Genomic DNA, 15,389 nt, shown 5'->3' with positions numbered 1-15,389 from the left:
TTTCTCAGATATCCCACAACATAAAGGGAATTGCACTCATTCTGACACTGATCCGTGCCAAAGCTGGACCTTTTTGGCATGATTCCCTGATGAATGGAAGAGTCGTTTGAAGGGAGATCATGCCCAGCAAAGCAACCCTTTCTGGTGCGATCAGAGGCAGACCTTTCTTGCTGTCTGATTGCACACTTTAACTTCAGTCCTGACTTACAGTAGAATGATAGGTATGATCAATTTGACTACTTTCACTGGGGCTTAATCTTGAATAAATGGATTGTTGCAGCCGCACATAATTCTAACACTTTTTCTCAGCCTGTTATTTTTATGCAGTAATAGCAGAACAGCTGTTCTTTGAGTTTGATTCTCCTTGCTTGTTAAAAAAAGCCCTGCTTGCTTTGATTATATTTTCTGCAAATCAAAAGCTTATATTAGCCCTATCAAAATATATTGCTTTGCCCATTTTATATTTCACTTTTCTTGGCAACCAACAAAATGGCAGTGAAGTAGACTGCTGGTGTGAATATGATCACAGAATGTGGAGTAGGGTGACAACAGAATTAAAGACTTGTCTGAAACACACATACACAGTTTTTAAAGTTGGTTGCCACTGACTGCTATACTTCACTGTTGTTTTGCTCGTTCCAAAGACAGTGGAATATAAAATGGGCAAAGCAATATACTATTATGGGACCAGTATAAACATTTGCATTGTGCAACACATCACCAGGATATCCAGATGTACTTGTTTCCTACTTTTAATCCTGTTGTGCTTTCCCATGGCTTCTACTTCATTTTTTTCTTTGCATGTACATGTGCACAAACACATGTGTGCACAACCACACCGCCAGTAAGGCGGGTGTCAGAACTGTTACGCAATACCATTGGACATGTGCAGAAAGAGTCGTCCATTCAGGAGCAGACCAAGACTTAGGCCCTTTTAGAGAGACAGCAATATTGATTCCGCTCAGTGATTCATTCCCACGCAAGCCAGCATCACCATGGCATCTTGAATACCCCAAACCTTGTCTGGTTTTGGAAACTAAGTGGAGCCAGACTAGGAAACCAAAATGGAATACCAGGGACCTCTAGGTAGGGGTAGGAAAGAGTTGTTTCTGAAACCTTGGAGAACAGCTGCCATTCAGAGCTGACAATATAGACAGACCACTATAAAAGTTTTCTATGTTTTTGTATTCCGGTATTCCAACAATGAAACTAAGCAGTTGATTCAGGACATATGAAAATTTTTTCACACAGCATATAGTTAGACGGCCACCAATGTGAATCACTTTAGAAGGAATTTAGAGGCAAATTAATACAGTGGACCTTCAACTTACAGACGACTCGACTTACAGACTTTTTGAGTTACAGTACAGACTTCTGTGGCCGCAAAATTTAGATTCGACTTGCAGCCGGAGAATCGACCTACAGACTGGAAAAAAAACCCAAAATGGAACAAAAATAGAACAAAAATGGCTGGTTATGGGATTAATCGGTTTTCAATGCATTGTAGGTCAATGGAGACTCGACTTACAGGCTTTTCGACCTGCAGCCACCGTTCCAATACGGATTAATTCCGTAAGTAGAGGGTCCACTGTAGAGAACCGAGTTACCAATGGCTATTTGTCATAATGGTTATATAATTTACCTACTGCAGTGGTTCCCATTCTTGGGTAACCCAGGTGCAGTCCAGGGACACCTGGTTACCCATGGTTAGGAACCACTGACCTATGGGATCAGAGGCAGCATGTTCTAAAGGGCTTGGGCCAGGTTTCTTGAAGAATCTGGTATATAGGTCTTCCCTCACACCCTTAAACAATCTGCAAACTCACCCCTGCCAAGTTAGTTGACATAGGTGACTACTAAGGCACTCCAAGAGGAGAATGCCTTTCCCAGAGAGACTTGCCCGGCATCTACATTTCGAAATGTTCAGGACCAAGTGAGTAACATTTAACTGTCTTGTTTATTTTTGGTTCTTCAATTAAAACAAAACAATGTTTAGTTTTCTCTGGCCCAAATTATACATTACAAACAACATCACCTCAGTGGTTTCAGCATTTCAGGGTTTCTGGAGATGATTCTAGTAGGCCTTTTTGTCTGAGCAATCAGACAAGGCAAGATAATTCACAAATTTCAGGAGTGTGAAAAGGAACCAGCATGCCAATCAAATGCTTTCAGCACTAAAGAAATGATTTGTGTTAATGCAGTGTTCTGTGTAATGTTTAGCTGGATCTGTGTATCTTTGAACTGCAGCAAATTTTTTCTTTGGTTTTATTCTATTGCATGTCACTTTCAGATGAGACTTTTATTGCACAATTGCTGTGCCTCATTCATAGAACTTTACAGAGTTCCAGATGCAGATTTCCACATCTCATCCTCCCCTGTTTTAGAATTTCTTCCTGTGCCCATTTTTTTTAAACCAGAAACCAGGCGGGGCAGAGTTCAATTCCAACCCCCCCCCCATATTTTTTCTTCCCTTCATGCTACCATACCCCATTCTGGATACCTTGATTCCTTCTGATTCCAGCAGCTAAGGAGGATCAGACCTGGTTTAGTATTTGGATAAGAGATCCTTAGGAAATACAAGGCAGCTCTAAGTAGAATCAGGAAAATGTCCTGCCAGAAACCTTGGAGGATTGCTGCAGGTCAGAGTTGGCAATAGTGGGCTAGATGGCCATGGCCTGATTCAGCATCAAGCAACTTCTGTTTTCTGTGTGCTTGGAAATGAGCACTTGAAGGGCATCTCTGGGAAAGAGGAGGGTTCAAAAGCTTTTCCTGCAACAGCACAGATAGGAGATTATAACAAGAGTGGGTGGGTGGATGGTCCTTCATGGGCTTATGCCCTGATCCTAATGTGATCTGTAGTGGGTATACTGAAAATCTGGATCTCTAGCTGTTTCTTCTCTAGCCTTTCTTTCTTCCCAAAAAAGGCCTGGGCTGATGCTGCAGCTGCTATTGAGTTTTCAGGAATTTAGGAAATTGAGGAAGCCCGGGGCTGTGTGTTTTGGCAGAACGACAACACTGCCTTCAAACAATTTCAATATCAGCTTGTTTACTCTGCCTAATAAGGATTGACATAGGACAGGCTGGATTTCCGGGCAGTCTGGAACTGCAGAGGTGGGTGTCAGTGCAAACCAAAATTAACCCAGTTTAAATCTGGTTTTTAAAATTTCCGGGCGGGGGGGGGGTGCTTTTAAAGAATGTTCTGATGTTTTTGTGTTTGTGCTTCTACAATGGCCTGCATGGGCTGAAAGGCACTAAACAAATGCTTGTAAATCCATAACTAAAAAAGAACAAGATCAAGGCTGCAAATCAGGAGATGAGAGCCTCCCTCACTTTTTATAACTGTGCAGAACACAGAGGAGATTTGGGTACGTGCAAATTTCCTGCAGAGCCGAGGGAGAAAAATGGCACAATCTGTTAACTAAAAACACAGAAAGTCTCTATCTTTTGCTGGATCTGGACATTTTCGATTCAGCTGGAGAGGGCAACTTTAGTCTAAAGCCAAGTTGACCTTTTGCTTTTAGAAAACAGATATTTCTCTTTGATAAAACTCTGCTCTGCCTCTTGTCCCAGTTATTTTTTTTCTTTGCAAGGGCCCCCCCAGGTAGATGTTAGAAAAAGACCATCAATAAAGAAACAACAGCCAACAACGAGGCAGACGAGAGACGAGGGCTGGCGGATTTGAGAGAATTCAGTGTAGCCAAAAATGGACCGTTCAGGCTGGAACTTTAAGATGCACTGCGGTATTATACGTGATGGTTCCCATGACAACCACCATGCAGCCATGTGAGATGCTAAACCATGCAAGGGGCTGGAAGCTGTGGGGGACACGAGTCGGAACACCCATTTCTTTAAGCTGAGAATTTACAGGGTTAGAAGAATTACTGATGCATCATTAGTTCAGCTTCCTAGCAGCCAGTTTTAAAAGGCCAAAGCAAGACTGGTGCAGTTTTACTTGTTCTTAAAGGACTGAGAATTAGGAGTGGGGCGTGAGGGGAGATGGTAAGGTTTGTCATTGAGAACTGCCAGGTCTCAGAGTGTCAGATGAAGTATGAAGACATTCCTGTGCTTCTGTGGATCTTTAATGGAGAAGACAAACCTCAACAGTTGCCCTTGGCCAGGGTTCCCTTCCCCTCCCTAACCCTGGCTTGTCATATTAACTTTTTAGAACATTTTTACCTGGATGTCAGGCCCATTTTAGGGTGACGTGGTGGCGCTGCGGGCTAAACCGCAGAAGCCTGTGCTGCAGGGTCACAAGACCAGCAGTCGTAAGATTGAATCCACGCGACGGAGTGAGCTTCTGTCGCTTTGTCCCAGCTCCTCGCCAACCTAGCAGTTCGAAAGCATGCAAATGCAAGTAGATAAATAGGTACCACCTCAGTGGGAAGGTAAAACTGCGTTCCCTAGTCACGCTGGCCACGTGACCACGGAAACTGTCTTTGGACAAGCTTGAAAATGGGATGAGCATTGCCCCCTAGAGTCGGACACAACTGGACTAAAAATGTCAAGGGGAACCTTTACCTTTTTACAGGTCCATTTATCCCATTTTCCTTTGCATCCATTTTCACAACCAATTAACCAACAGCAGTTCTGTGGCTGTTCTCTGCTCCTGTGACATCAAAAGGACTTGCCCTGGGTCCCACCCTAGGTCTCGCCTTCTGGCCCTCATATCTGAGCAAATGGGATGCCTCTGACCTGGCACATTTGGAGGTGATCACACAGCCAAAAAAAAAGAGTTGTGTCTTATTGCACTGTAAAGGGCAGTTTCACTGGGAGTGATCTTTCTTAAAGTGACCCTTCCACCCCCACAGGAATTGGTCCAGCCCTCCTCCAAAAAAAAGGGTAGCTCTGCTGCTGGACCAAAATGATCTAGCATGGAGGAGGGTTGGGCTGGTTCACAATCTCCTGTGTATTGTGTGATCACCAGAAAACAGTTCACACCAGACTGTGCCACAAACAGTCTGAAACGTGAGCTATTTCTCCCTCTGATTGCACCCTTTATTGCTAATATCACTAAATTGTTGTTAGAATAAACAAGGATTTGAAAATGTCCAAATGGATCTTTCTAAACTAGAGGGCATTAAAACAACACATATAGTTTAATGCAAGGACATATAAGGCGATGCACATCCGAGATGCAAAATCCCAGCTGATGAACTCTCTATGACTAATTGATGGCTCATCTACATTGGTCCTTTTGGGGCGGACTGGGGCAGTCTAAATAGGGTTGCTATTGGAGACACAATATGCCATTTGGTGCGAACATTGCATCAAAGCAACATACCAACCTCAAATGACCCTATTTGGTCAAGCTCCTTATGCTGTCAATTCCCAAAAGTACGAAGTGGCTTGATACAGGATTAAGCCACTTCATAATTTTGGGATATTGGCAAATCAAACAGAGGGCCAAGGGAAGTGAATTTTTTCACTCATTTAGACCATCACTGATGTGCTGCATCACTTAGATTAAATTAAAAAAATATTTTCACTGCCTTGTCTGAACTGTCAATCGAGAACCTGCCTGCAGCCGAATCCATGGACCAGTGACAGAATAAAGCCAGTTAATTTACAAATGACAAATTTTGGTTTTGAATTCATTCTTTATAAACACATGACTACCAAAATTGCATATTTACTCTGGAATAGGCCAGAGGAGATTTCATTCAAAGAGAATACATCCTACTCACCATGTCTCCCTAAAATGAAATACATTTCTGTTTCCCCAAATGGTGCCACCCTACTGATAAACAGAGCACCGTATCACTTCTGTTTCACTGCATCCTGGTTTGCCAAAAATGGCATGTGATGTTGTATTTTCCATCCCAATATGTCACATTACCTGGGGCAAATAATATCCTAGTGCAGAAAAAATAACTAGATTTTTGGAGACTTTAAAACAACCTACCTAATTTTTGTTTGTAAGATCCTCATTCACAGTTTCCAGCATTTCAAAAATTTGGGGAAATTGTGTGTAAACTGTTCCAGGGACAGAACACTTACATCATAAGTCCAGTTGTGTGCAGATTCTGTGGTTCACTGTGAACACAGGGGACTAAGAGATCCCATGCTGGTGGATCAGAATTGGAGAGGGAGTAATATGTGGGCTAGTTTTCCCACTGAGGGAGAATATTTCAAACATGCTGGGAAATAAATATTTGGTATTTGTACTCCATCCTGCGACAACATGTCAGAGAAAGAGCTGAGAAAGACACACACCCCCATCTGAAACCTTGGAAAACTCTGGCTAGTCGCTGTGCCTAGTCACTTAGTTGGATTGGCCCAGTGGTTCATCTTGGTGTAAGGCAGTCCCCGGTATTTCTGCTCTTATTTCTATATTCCTGCATGGCACTGTCCTGTTTTTACTTGCAACTGTTTGTGTGTATTTTCGCAGCAGGATGGCCCAAGACATTTGGGTGCCTGAGGCAAGGTGGCAATGCTACCTCCTGCACGAAGCGCAGAAGGTGACTGAACCGAGTTTCTTTAGGATTAGCAATAGGATGACCTCTTCATAGTACCTGAAAGCCTCAGGCTGGCATGAGGCAGTCCACATAGCACACAGCATCTGCAGCTTGGTGTGTATGTGTGTGTGTGTGTGTGTGACTGCCTCATTTTGCCTAGTGGTAGGGCTGGCCCTAGATTCCAGGAAGGCCCATGTAACATTTAAGTTACCCCTCTCAGAGAGCTATGTCCAGCAGGTGACCTATTAGCCCCTTCTTCACAGCGTTCATGAAATAGAGGCTCCTCGGCTTCTAGATTAGGATTCTACCTGAAGTGCTCCTTTAATTTGCAAGCTAGGGATGGATAGCTTCATAGCACAGCCTGGAGTCTGGCCAGGCAAGCATTTGTTATCTCAGTGATTCACCCCCCGATCACAATACCAAGCCAGCCTCTGCCAGCTGATGCCCTGCCACAGGTGTCAGGCCAGGGTTGGCACTGGCTGGCTGAACTGTTTCACTTTGCTCTCTGCTTGGTTCCTGGCATCCTGGGTTTGGCACATCTCCTCTCCCAACAGAGGAAGCTATTGCTTTGCAGACACTTTGGAACAGCTGTGCTAACCCTAAAACGCTGGCTGTGAACTTATAATGTTTACTTACCGGTATCAAAATCTGTTCAGAGCAGAAATCTGTATATTATACCCTCAGTAAGCCATAGCAGAAAAAAATGTTGGCTTGGAAACAACAGACTGTTCCAGCATAAAGGATGTTTGCTCTGAAGCTACTACTTCCCTCTGTGAAGACAAAATCATCCTAACTGGGCCTCCTGTGAGTTTATTCTTTGCCCTGGACAGGTACACAGACTCCTTTCGCGACTTGGGGCAGACATTCACGGAGTGAGACAACAGTCTTTATGTCAGCAAAACAGGAGATCGAATTAGATTAAAAAGTCAATTAAAGCCAAATTGACCATAATATCTAATGGTTAAAGGAGGTGGATTATAGATTCATGGTAAGGCTTCCTCTAATGGTCATGGAATTGGCCCCAGGTGACTAATCATGACATTTCTAACTCCAAAGGGAAGCGACCGTGTGATCCTTCTGTACCAACAGAGTTCTGCGTTTTGTGATACTTTCATTAGATCCCTAACAAAAGTACAAGCAAGGAGGTTTTCCAGAACTCCTTTCCAGACAGAGATGGTATAAAATCTGATGATAGACGAAGAAAGAGATAGTCAAGGAATAGGTCCAGATGGAATGCCCATTGTTATGTGAAAGTAACTGTGAAGCAAGAGGAAGGGGTCAGAACACTAGACCAGGTACATGGCCAGTATGTATGTGTACATGCACAAATCATAGCCATCCCTCTTAATCAAGAAATTGCTCTAGTAATTGGCTGTACTATTCAATTTGCAAATGACTCTCCTTAAAAACAGATTCTAAAGGGGGGAAAATCTAATTATTTTTTTAGATGATATATGCATGCAGTGACCTATTTTTCATTTTCATCTGAGAAGAGGCATTCTCTCTCACCGAGGATGGAATGCCTCTTTTGAACTGTTGTTTTATGGTCCCAGGGAATATATCTCAGAGATCAGAGGATGATTTGGGTCAACCATGCCCACCAGGTTGCCAGAAGTATTCTGACCCTGCTAGCATCTGCTACTGGAGCCCTTGCCTTCCAGGAACTGCCTCTGGATGACCAAAGTGAAAAACAGGACTGTAGCGAACAGCCCCGCCCTCACCTGTCCATCACAGCAGAAGAGTGGAGTAGGAGCCAATGAGAGGATGGAAGGTGGAACCAAGGTGGGAGGGGCTGGATATAAAGGCTGGTGTATGGAGTATGAGGAGAGATTCTGTGAGTGAGAGACAGTGTGGAACTTAAAACTTAGAGTGAGTTGGAGGCCTGTAAGAACACTGAATGGAACAGAGAGTTGATAGAGTTTTAAAGTTAAAGTAGGATTTACTTAGATACAAGTGATTAGCAACCTGTGATTTACCTATTGAGTACAGTGGACCCTCGACTTACAGACGGCTCGACTTGCAGACTTTTCGAGTTACAGACTTCTCTGGCTGCAAAATTTAGATTCGACTTGCAGCCAGAGAATCGACTTACAGACCAGAAAAAACCCAAAATGGAACAAAAATAGAATAAAAACCGCCGGTTATGGGATTAATCGGTTTTCAATGCATTGTAGGTCAATGGAGATTCGACCTACAGACTTTTCGACTTGCAGCCACCGTTCCAATACGGATTAATTTCGTAAGTAGAGGGTCCACTGTAATAATCCTATATGAACTTCCCTGATCTAATAAATAACTTAAGTTTTAAAAGCACATGTGTCTCCTTGATTGAATGGTATTGAAGCAGCAATACCTGGTGGCAGCGAAGAAAGAAGGGCGAGAACCTCGTGAAGACCTGAGGGAATAGGGGCTTCAGAGGGGATCTCCACAAGGACGTTAGACTGGGTAGCCTCTGATCTGATTCATCAGGGTTCTTCATTTATGTCCCTGAGCATAAACTAGGGAGGGAAACTAGTTTGTTAGAATTGCAGCTAGCAATTGGCTAAGAAGGAGGTGTGGGGTTTTTAACTGAGATAATGAAATATCTATATACCAGTTCACAGGGTCATCGTAAGTTGGAAGCGACTTGCCAGCACGTAACAACAAGGTGAAACATAATCCTTGTAGCTTGTTCTTGTTAAGCTGATGCAAAAGCTGCAAATGAAGTTTTGTCCTAAGAAGGGTTTCCCTCCCCCCACCCTCTTCAAAGAAAGTAAATTGGAACTAGCATCTAGGGATGATTCTGTGAAACACATCTTTCCATATGGACCACACAAGGAGGATGGGCATATGGGCTAGGAAGTATCTCTCACCTGAAAGGTTTTGTGGTCCTGAGTTCACGCCTGGAGAGAGATGTGGCAGCAGGACATTTAGAGCTGCAGCTCTCTGTCCTCCTGACTGGCTTGCTGCAGTTTTCACATAAAATGGTCATGATTCTGCAAAGGAATGAAAACATTAAGACAAATGAACCAGGCTGAGGCTGCTGTGATGTTCAGCACCGGAATAATATTTTAAATCCCCTTTGTGATGGCATATCCTCTTTGGAATGCTGAGAAGGAGCAGCTTGTAGGAGATGGCGACATTTTTACAAAGCCATTTGAGTGTTTTCAAGGCTCCTCCCATAAACAAATGAGAAAGCCCTCCAAATAGGTTAGTAAGGTGATACTCATCACAGCTAATGACAGCTTTCCAACTACTTGTGACAGTGTTCATTACCCTAAACAATTAGTTACAGGTGACTAAACAGTAACTTCTAAGCTCTGAGTGATTGTAAAGGTTTTCTCTGGAAGCGCCTTTGGCGAGGAGAACAGAAACAGAGTTAAAGGCATTTTGGGCAGGCTTTCCCTTAATAACTGGTGGTCTGAGAGGGGTTTTCAGATGGCTGGTTGTGCATGTTGCTTTAAATGTGATTTTATTATAGCTTTTAATGTAATACTTGTTTTAATTATTTTTCAATATTTGGATACCTACTGTTTTTAGCTTACACATATTGTCTTTTTAATGATGGAAGTCACCTTGGGTTCTTTTTAAGAAGAAGGCTGGGATAAAAATATTTTAAATAAATTATAAATACATAAATGTTATTATGACCAGAGTGCTTCTTCAATGCCTTCCAGCAAGCTGCTGGGAATCAGACTGTGATCCAGGGAAAAGGTGCCACGGATGTGATCCAAATGAGACCTCCATGCCTTTGCTTTTCGAGAAGGAAAAAAGGATGTAGAGAGTTTTATCCTGAAATAGCCGCATAACATCTAATTTGCCCATAGATATATTCTTGTTATCTGAACATTAAAACAAAATTACCCACAATGGACGTGGCTGGATTTAGGCATTTAAAGGGAATGTAAAACTATTGAGTTGAAACTCTCATTAATGTTAATGAGTGTTTGCTTTCTGTGGTTAATAATAGCCTCAGGCATGCAGTTTTTCTCAAATCATGGCAGCTGAGGGGAAGTAGATTAGCAGAATGTACATATGCGAGCGCACACGCATGCACACGTGCAACACACACACACACACAAGTGCAATCGAAAAGTCCATTCCATAGTGGCCATTCATAGCAGTGCTTTAAAAAGTTACTTTTTTTGGACGACAGTTCCCAGAATCTCTTAGCAAACATAGTTAAGGATCATTCTGACTGGGGTATTCTGGGAACTGTCGTCCAAAAAAAAAAAGGATTATTTTTAAACTTTGCATTGTAAATACCAGTATCAAATTCATTGTGTGAGCCTGGGTGCTTTTCACCTGAAACGGTGCCATCCACACAGGAAAGGGAAGTAGCACCAGGACCGGCGAGCTCAAGGTTCGTAGACATAAAAAATAATCTTTAAAGGGAGAATTTGAGGGGAAAACCTAAAATTGTCTGAGGAGGAAGGATCTGAGCATGCTGGGTAAGCACAGTTGGGGTGGGCAGAACTGGAAAATGGTGCTGATGGTGATGGAAAGGCACTTTTTCAAAAAGAGCGTGGCTGGATGAGTAGAACGTGGAACAGGAACCTTCTACGCTGTAACCTTTTGGCCTGTATCGCCTTGTGGAGCTCTGATGCCACAGCAGAAATGATGCCACCAGCAGCCGACAATTGCTGCTAATTGAAGAATTCCCTTGCCTGAGACTTTGTCTCACTACAATATCCTGAAATTAAAGAACAAACTCTTGTTCTACACCAGAGGAGCTCAACCAGAGGATGCTGGCCCGTCTTGCAATTTCCACTGTTAATTATGAAGAAACACATAGGATTCAGTGAATGTATTTAGTGTCACTTCTGGTCTGTCCTTGGTTGCTTATTATTTTGATTCACTCAGTCAGTTAATTAATTAATTAATAGAACTGAGTATCCACAAAATTAATCTAAAAATGGAGTACAAAGAAACACAGGAAAATAACGCAGTCTATAATAGAATAATAAATCACAAACTCTTCCATATACAGTTCAATAGTATAGTAACACAAATTAAATCTAAAACCTCAGATAAATAACCAGAAGCTCAGCTAACAACTGAAACTAATTAGTGATGTGTTGATAGGGTCATTTGCCTGCCTACGTGCTCCACAGTTCTTCAACAATGATTGACAAGCTTTTCGTAACCACTGTTTCTGTTATCAATTTGAAGTAAAATTTCCATTGCAAACTCTGCCTGGGCATGATCACAGCATTAAATTTTCAGTAGCCATCATCAAATTTTCAGTAGCCAACATCAATCTTTTAGAGGCCAGTCCTATTTGCTCTTGAGAACCTTGAATCATTGGGAAAGTTCCTGGGTTTCAAATGTATAGGAACATATATATGGGGACTGGCAGCCAGAAATAAGGGACTTTGTGTGGTGCGGAAACAGAGATCTTTAAAAGAAGGCATACACTGCTAGATGGCTCAGTGGTTTAGGTATCTAGCTGTGGAGGCAGATGTTCGAAGTTCCATTCCCCAGATTCCGGTGTGATGAGATGGTATATGTGATTAAAATCTTGTATTGAACATGGGTTTTGTAATTAAGAAATGTGCAAGAGAGGTTCCATCTTGTTTCTCTGTATAAGGGATCTTTGCAATGCTAACAGGTTGTTTGCTAGTGAGAGCTGGGAGAATGCTTTTCTGAGAGCATGAGAAGGAACTTTGTGATAAGATAGATGGGTATTGTTGTGACTCTTCGCAAAATCACAGAAACCCAAATAACATCTGTTACCCATGAGAGAGAAGGTCAGGTGGTACAACAGGACTGTTTGCCTAACGACGGACTGTGATTGGATGACATCGTGGGAAGGAGCAGATAAGGACTTACCAGTTACTCTTGAAAAAGGAACTTTTACCCATGGACAATGTCTTTCGTGACCCACCCTTAAGCATTTCATGACCTACCCCTAGGTCACCCATGGCCTACACACATGGATTACTCATACACGCACTCAGGGAATATTCTTGACTCTTTTCATGGACTATTCCTATGGACTACTCCTATGGACTATTCTTGTGGATTATTCTCAGGACAATGGGATATTTTCTTTTACCGGATTTTTCCTTTTGTACAGTATTTTTCATTTACAGGATTATCAAGAACTATGGACTTTTTCTTACATAATTGGACTATTTTGTTTTCCTGATGGATTTCCTTATTGGAACTGTTTTTATGCATTTTCTTGACTTTTTGAATTATTTTAATGTTTTTGGACACTTGCATATTTTTCATGTTTTCTTTGCCTCACTACAAGTTTGTCACTGTGCCTCCTTGATAGGGGCTGGACTCAGTGATCCATAGGGTCCCTTCCAACTCTGCAGTTCTATTTAATAATAACAACAACAACAACAACAACAACAACAACAACAACAACAACAACAACAACAACAACAACAACAACAACAACAACAACAACAACAACAACAACAACATTCAAAAATACCAGGAACAGTCAAAATTATAAAAGCATTGACTGGTATTATATAACAGATACAAGTTTTAACTAAAAACCTAAGTATCTATTAAATATCAGCGGAGTATTATGTTGTTCCTAATATTGCTGTTTTTTGTAGCTCTGATGTTGTGATTTCTGAGAAATGCAACTGCTTATAGTACTTAGAACATAAGAAATTAAGAAGAGCCCTGCTGGATCAGGCCAGGGGCCCATCTAGTCCAGCTTCCTGTACCTCACAGTGGCCCCACCAGATGCCTCTGGGAACACACAAGACAACTAGATACCTGTCTCCTGATGCCCCATCCCCATTCCAAGTCTTTATTTTCAACTCTGGTGTCCCCTGGAATTGCAACGTCAAAGATCCAGACATTTCTTTGTTCTATTACTACTACGTCTAGTGTGTTTTGTTCAAGGTGTGTGTCAGTTTGGAACCTGAAATCCCACAAGATCTTGACTTCCTCATTTTTTGATACTTTCTCTACCTGATGTTGGAGGCTGCCAAATTTGTTTGTTTGTTTGTTTTGCATAATGACCAGTACACTAATTTTGCCACTCTATCATGTCTAATTTTGTAATCTGTTTGTGCAATCTGTATTATTATTATTATTATCACCATCATCATCATCATCATCATCTTCATCATCTTGAAAGGCTAGCTATGGTGGAATATGTATTCCTCCAGCACAGACACCTTAGTACAGGCAATTTTTCAGAGCTTTGAAAAGTTACTTTTAAAGACTGTAACTTCCAGAATCTAGACTCTAGGGGATTCTGGGAGTTATAGTCCAAAAAACAGCTTTTCTGAAAACTGTCGTAATTTCTGCCATGCCTCAGTTTCAGTCACAGAGGTGAATCTAGGAATGTATGATCATAAAGAGCTCCCTTGAGCATGCACAGAGTACATTGAGTAAAGTGCACACAGCCTTAAACACCTGAATTGGGGAAGGTGTTATCTGGGGAAAAGATGCAAAATCCAAAGATACTTTAGCCTCCTTATTAAAAGGCATTAAAAGTAAGCATAACCCAAATTCTAGGGGGAAATCCTGTAGCTTTGGACTGCATCTCTCAACCAAACCCAGCTAAGACTGAACATCTATCAAGGGTTCTTAAGTCTTTAACAAATATGAAATGGAACAGTAATTCAGTTTGCCACTTGCAGCAATGATACTATGGTTACCTTTTAGACTGATAATTGACATTGTTCACAGCCTGATAGCCTTTTTTTTTTTTTTACTAACGAACCATCCCCACTTTGTCCATTATCTTTACCCCCACCTAGTTATGGGGCCATGAATAAATAGGGCAGTCCTACAGCCTCACTCTTAACGCGTGTGAAGGAGTACGCTTGACCCATGAAATCTCGCATTAAAACACAGCAGTTAGGTTTTCGTCTCTTGTTTTCACTTTTTTTTTAAATCGGATATCTCGACCCTCCAGTAACCCTCACCGGCCACTGGGTGGTACTGCTAGAGCTCAGTTGATGTCGAGTTACAGGTTCGCGACAGAGCCAGGCAATACATGGAATTGGTGTAACCATCAGCTGAAACCAGCAGGATAGTAGCGCTGTTGCGGAACAGCTGGATGTGCCGCCTTCTTTGCAAATAACAGCAACAGTAGTCATAGGTTAAATCCGATTTTAACCCCAGCTAGAAGAGACCCATCAAAATGAGTGGGGGGGGGAGGCTCTTAGTCAACAACCTGGAGAGTCCCGTTGATTTCAATGGGTCTAGTCCAGTTGGGATTAATTTTGGGTTGAGAGGAACAGCAATAATAATAGGAGAGGACAATCTGATGCTGAGATATGAGACCTCCACACACACACCCCATCACCTCTTGATGATTTCTTACCTCCTCCTTCTCTCTCTCTGGCCGAGTCTGAACTTGCCGGTCGACCCGGGCGTCCTCAGCCTCTCCCTCCTTTTGTATTCACCCCTCCTGGAGAGGAAGGGGGAGAAAGGGGCCGCCGGGCCAAATGGGGATAAAATTACCTCTTGTGACGCAATTCTACACATCTCCGGACTATTTTTAGAAAGTAGGCTTCTAAAAATAGTCGCCCTCCCCCTCCCCACCCCGCACCCCACAGTCTTGTCTGTAATCTGATAGGGGAAGCAATAAAGGGAAGCCTGGCTCTTTAAAGCCAGCTTGTCATCTCAGCAGGGAATGGGGTCTTGGGGGGGGGGGTTGAGACCTGCTCCCAATGGAAGAGGATTATCTTTGCTCCCCCTAATCCTGGGGATATGGGTGATGACGTAGGCATGATGGCACTGAGGCCCCTTCATAGCAAACTATATGGAATTCTCCAGACCGAAATAATATGGTTTGTGTTAAATACTATACTTAGTGATGGCATGGCACCTTTTAGAGTGGCGGAAAATAAATTTGATGTAGGTCTCCTCTGTGATCCTTACAAGAGCACTGTAAACAATTACTATTATATACCTGTGGCAGATGAGAATCTGACCAGAAAAGGAGAGACCATAGAATTTTATTGTTGA

At 42.4% G+C, this 15,389-nt stretch overlaps 1 protein-coding gene across 1 annotated transcript in view; it reads right to left on the bottom strand.

Moving 5' to 3' along the window:
- Positions 1 to 14,950, bottom strand: part of LOC110080736 (neuronal PAS domain-containing protein 4) — a 39,190-nt gene extending 24,240 nt beyond the window's left edge. Inside the window, exons 1-2 of the mRNA XM_020796868.3 lie at positions 14,743 to 14,950; positions 9,308 to 9,430 (exon numbers count right to left, since the gene is read on the bottom strand). Coding sequence (XP_020652527.3) covers positions 9,308 to 9,430; positions 14,743 to 14,906 — 287 coding nt within the window. The 5' untranslated portion in view covers positions 14,907 to 14,950. The remainder of the gene's footprint in view (positions 1 to 9,307; positions 9,431 to 14,742) is intronic.
- Between the last annotated feature and the right edge of the window lie 439 nt (positions 14,951 to 15,389).

Source organism: Pogona vitticeps, chromosome 1 (genome assembly GCF_051106095.1).
Source record: "Pogona vitticeps strain Pit_001003342236 chromosome 1, PviZW2.1, whole genome shotgun sequence".
NCBI classification, from domain to species: Eukaryota; Metazoa; Chordata; class Lepidosauria; order Squamata; family Agamidae; genus Pogona; species Pogona vitticeps.
Note: the sequence above shows the minus strand (reverse complement) of the source record. Positions and strands in the feature narration are given on the sequence as shown.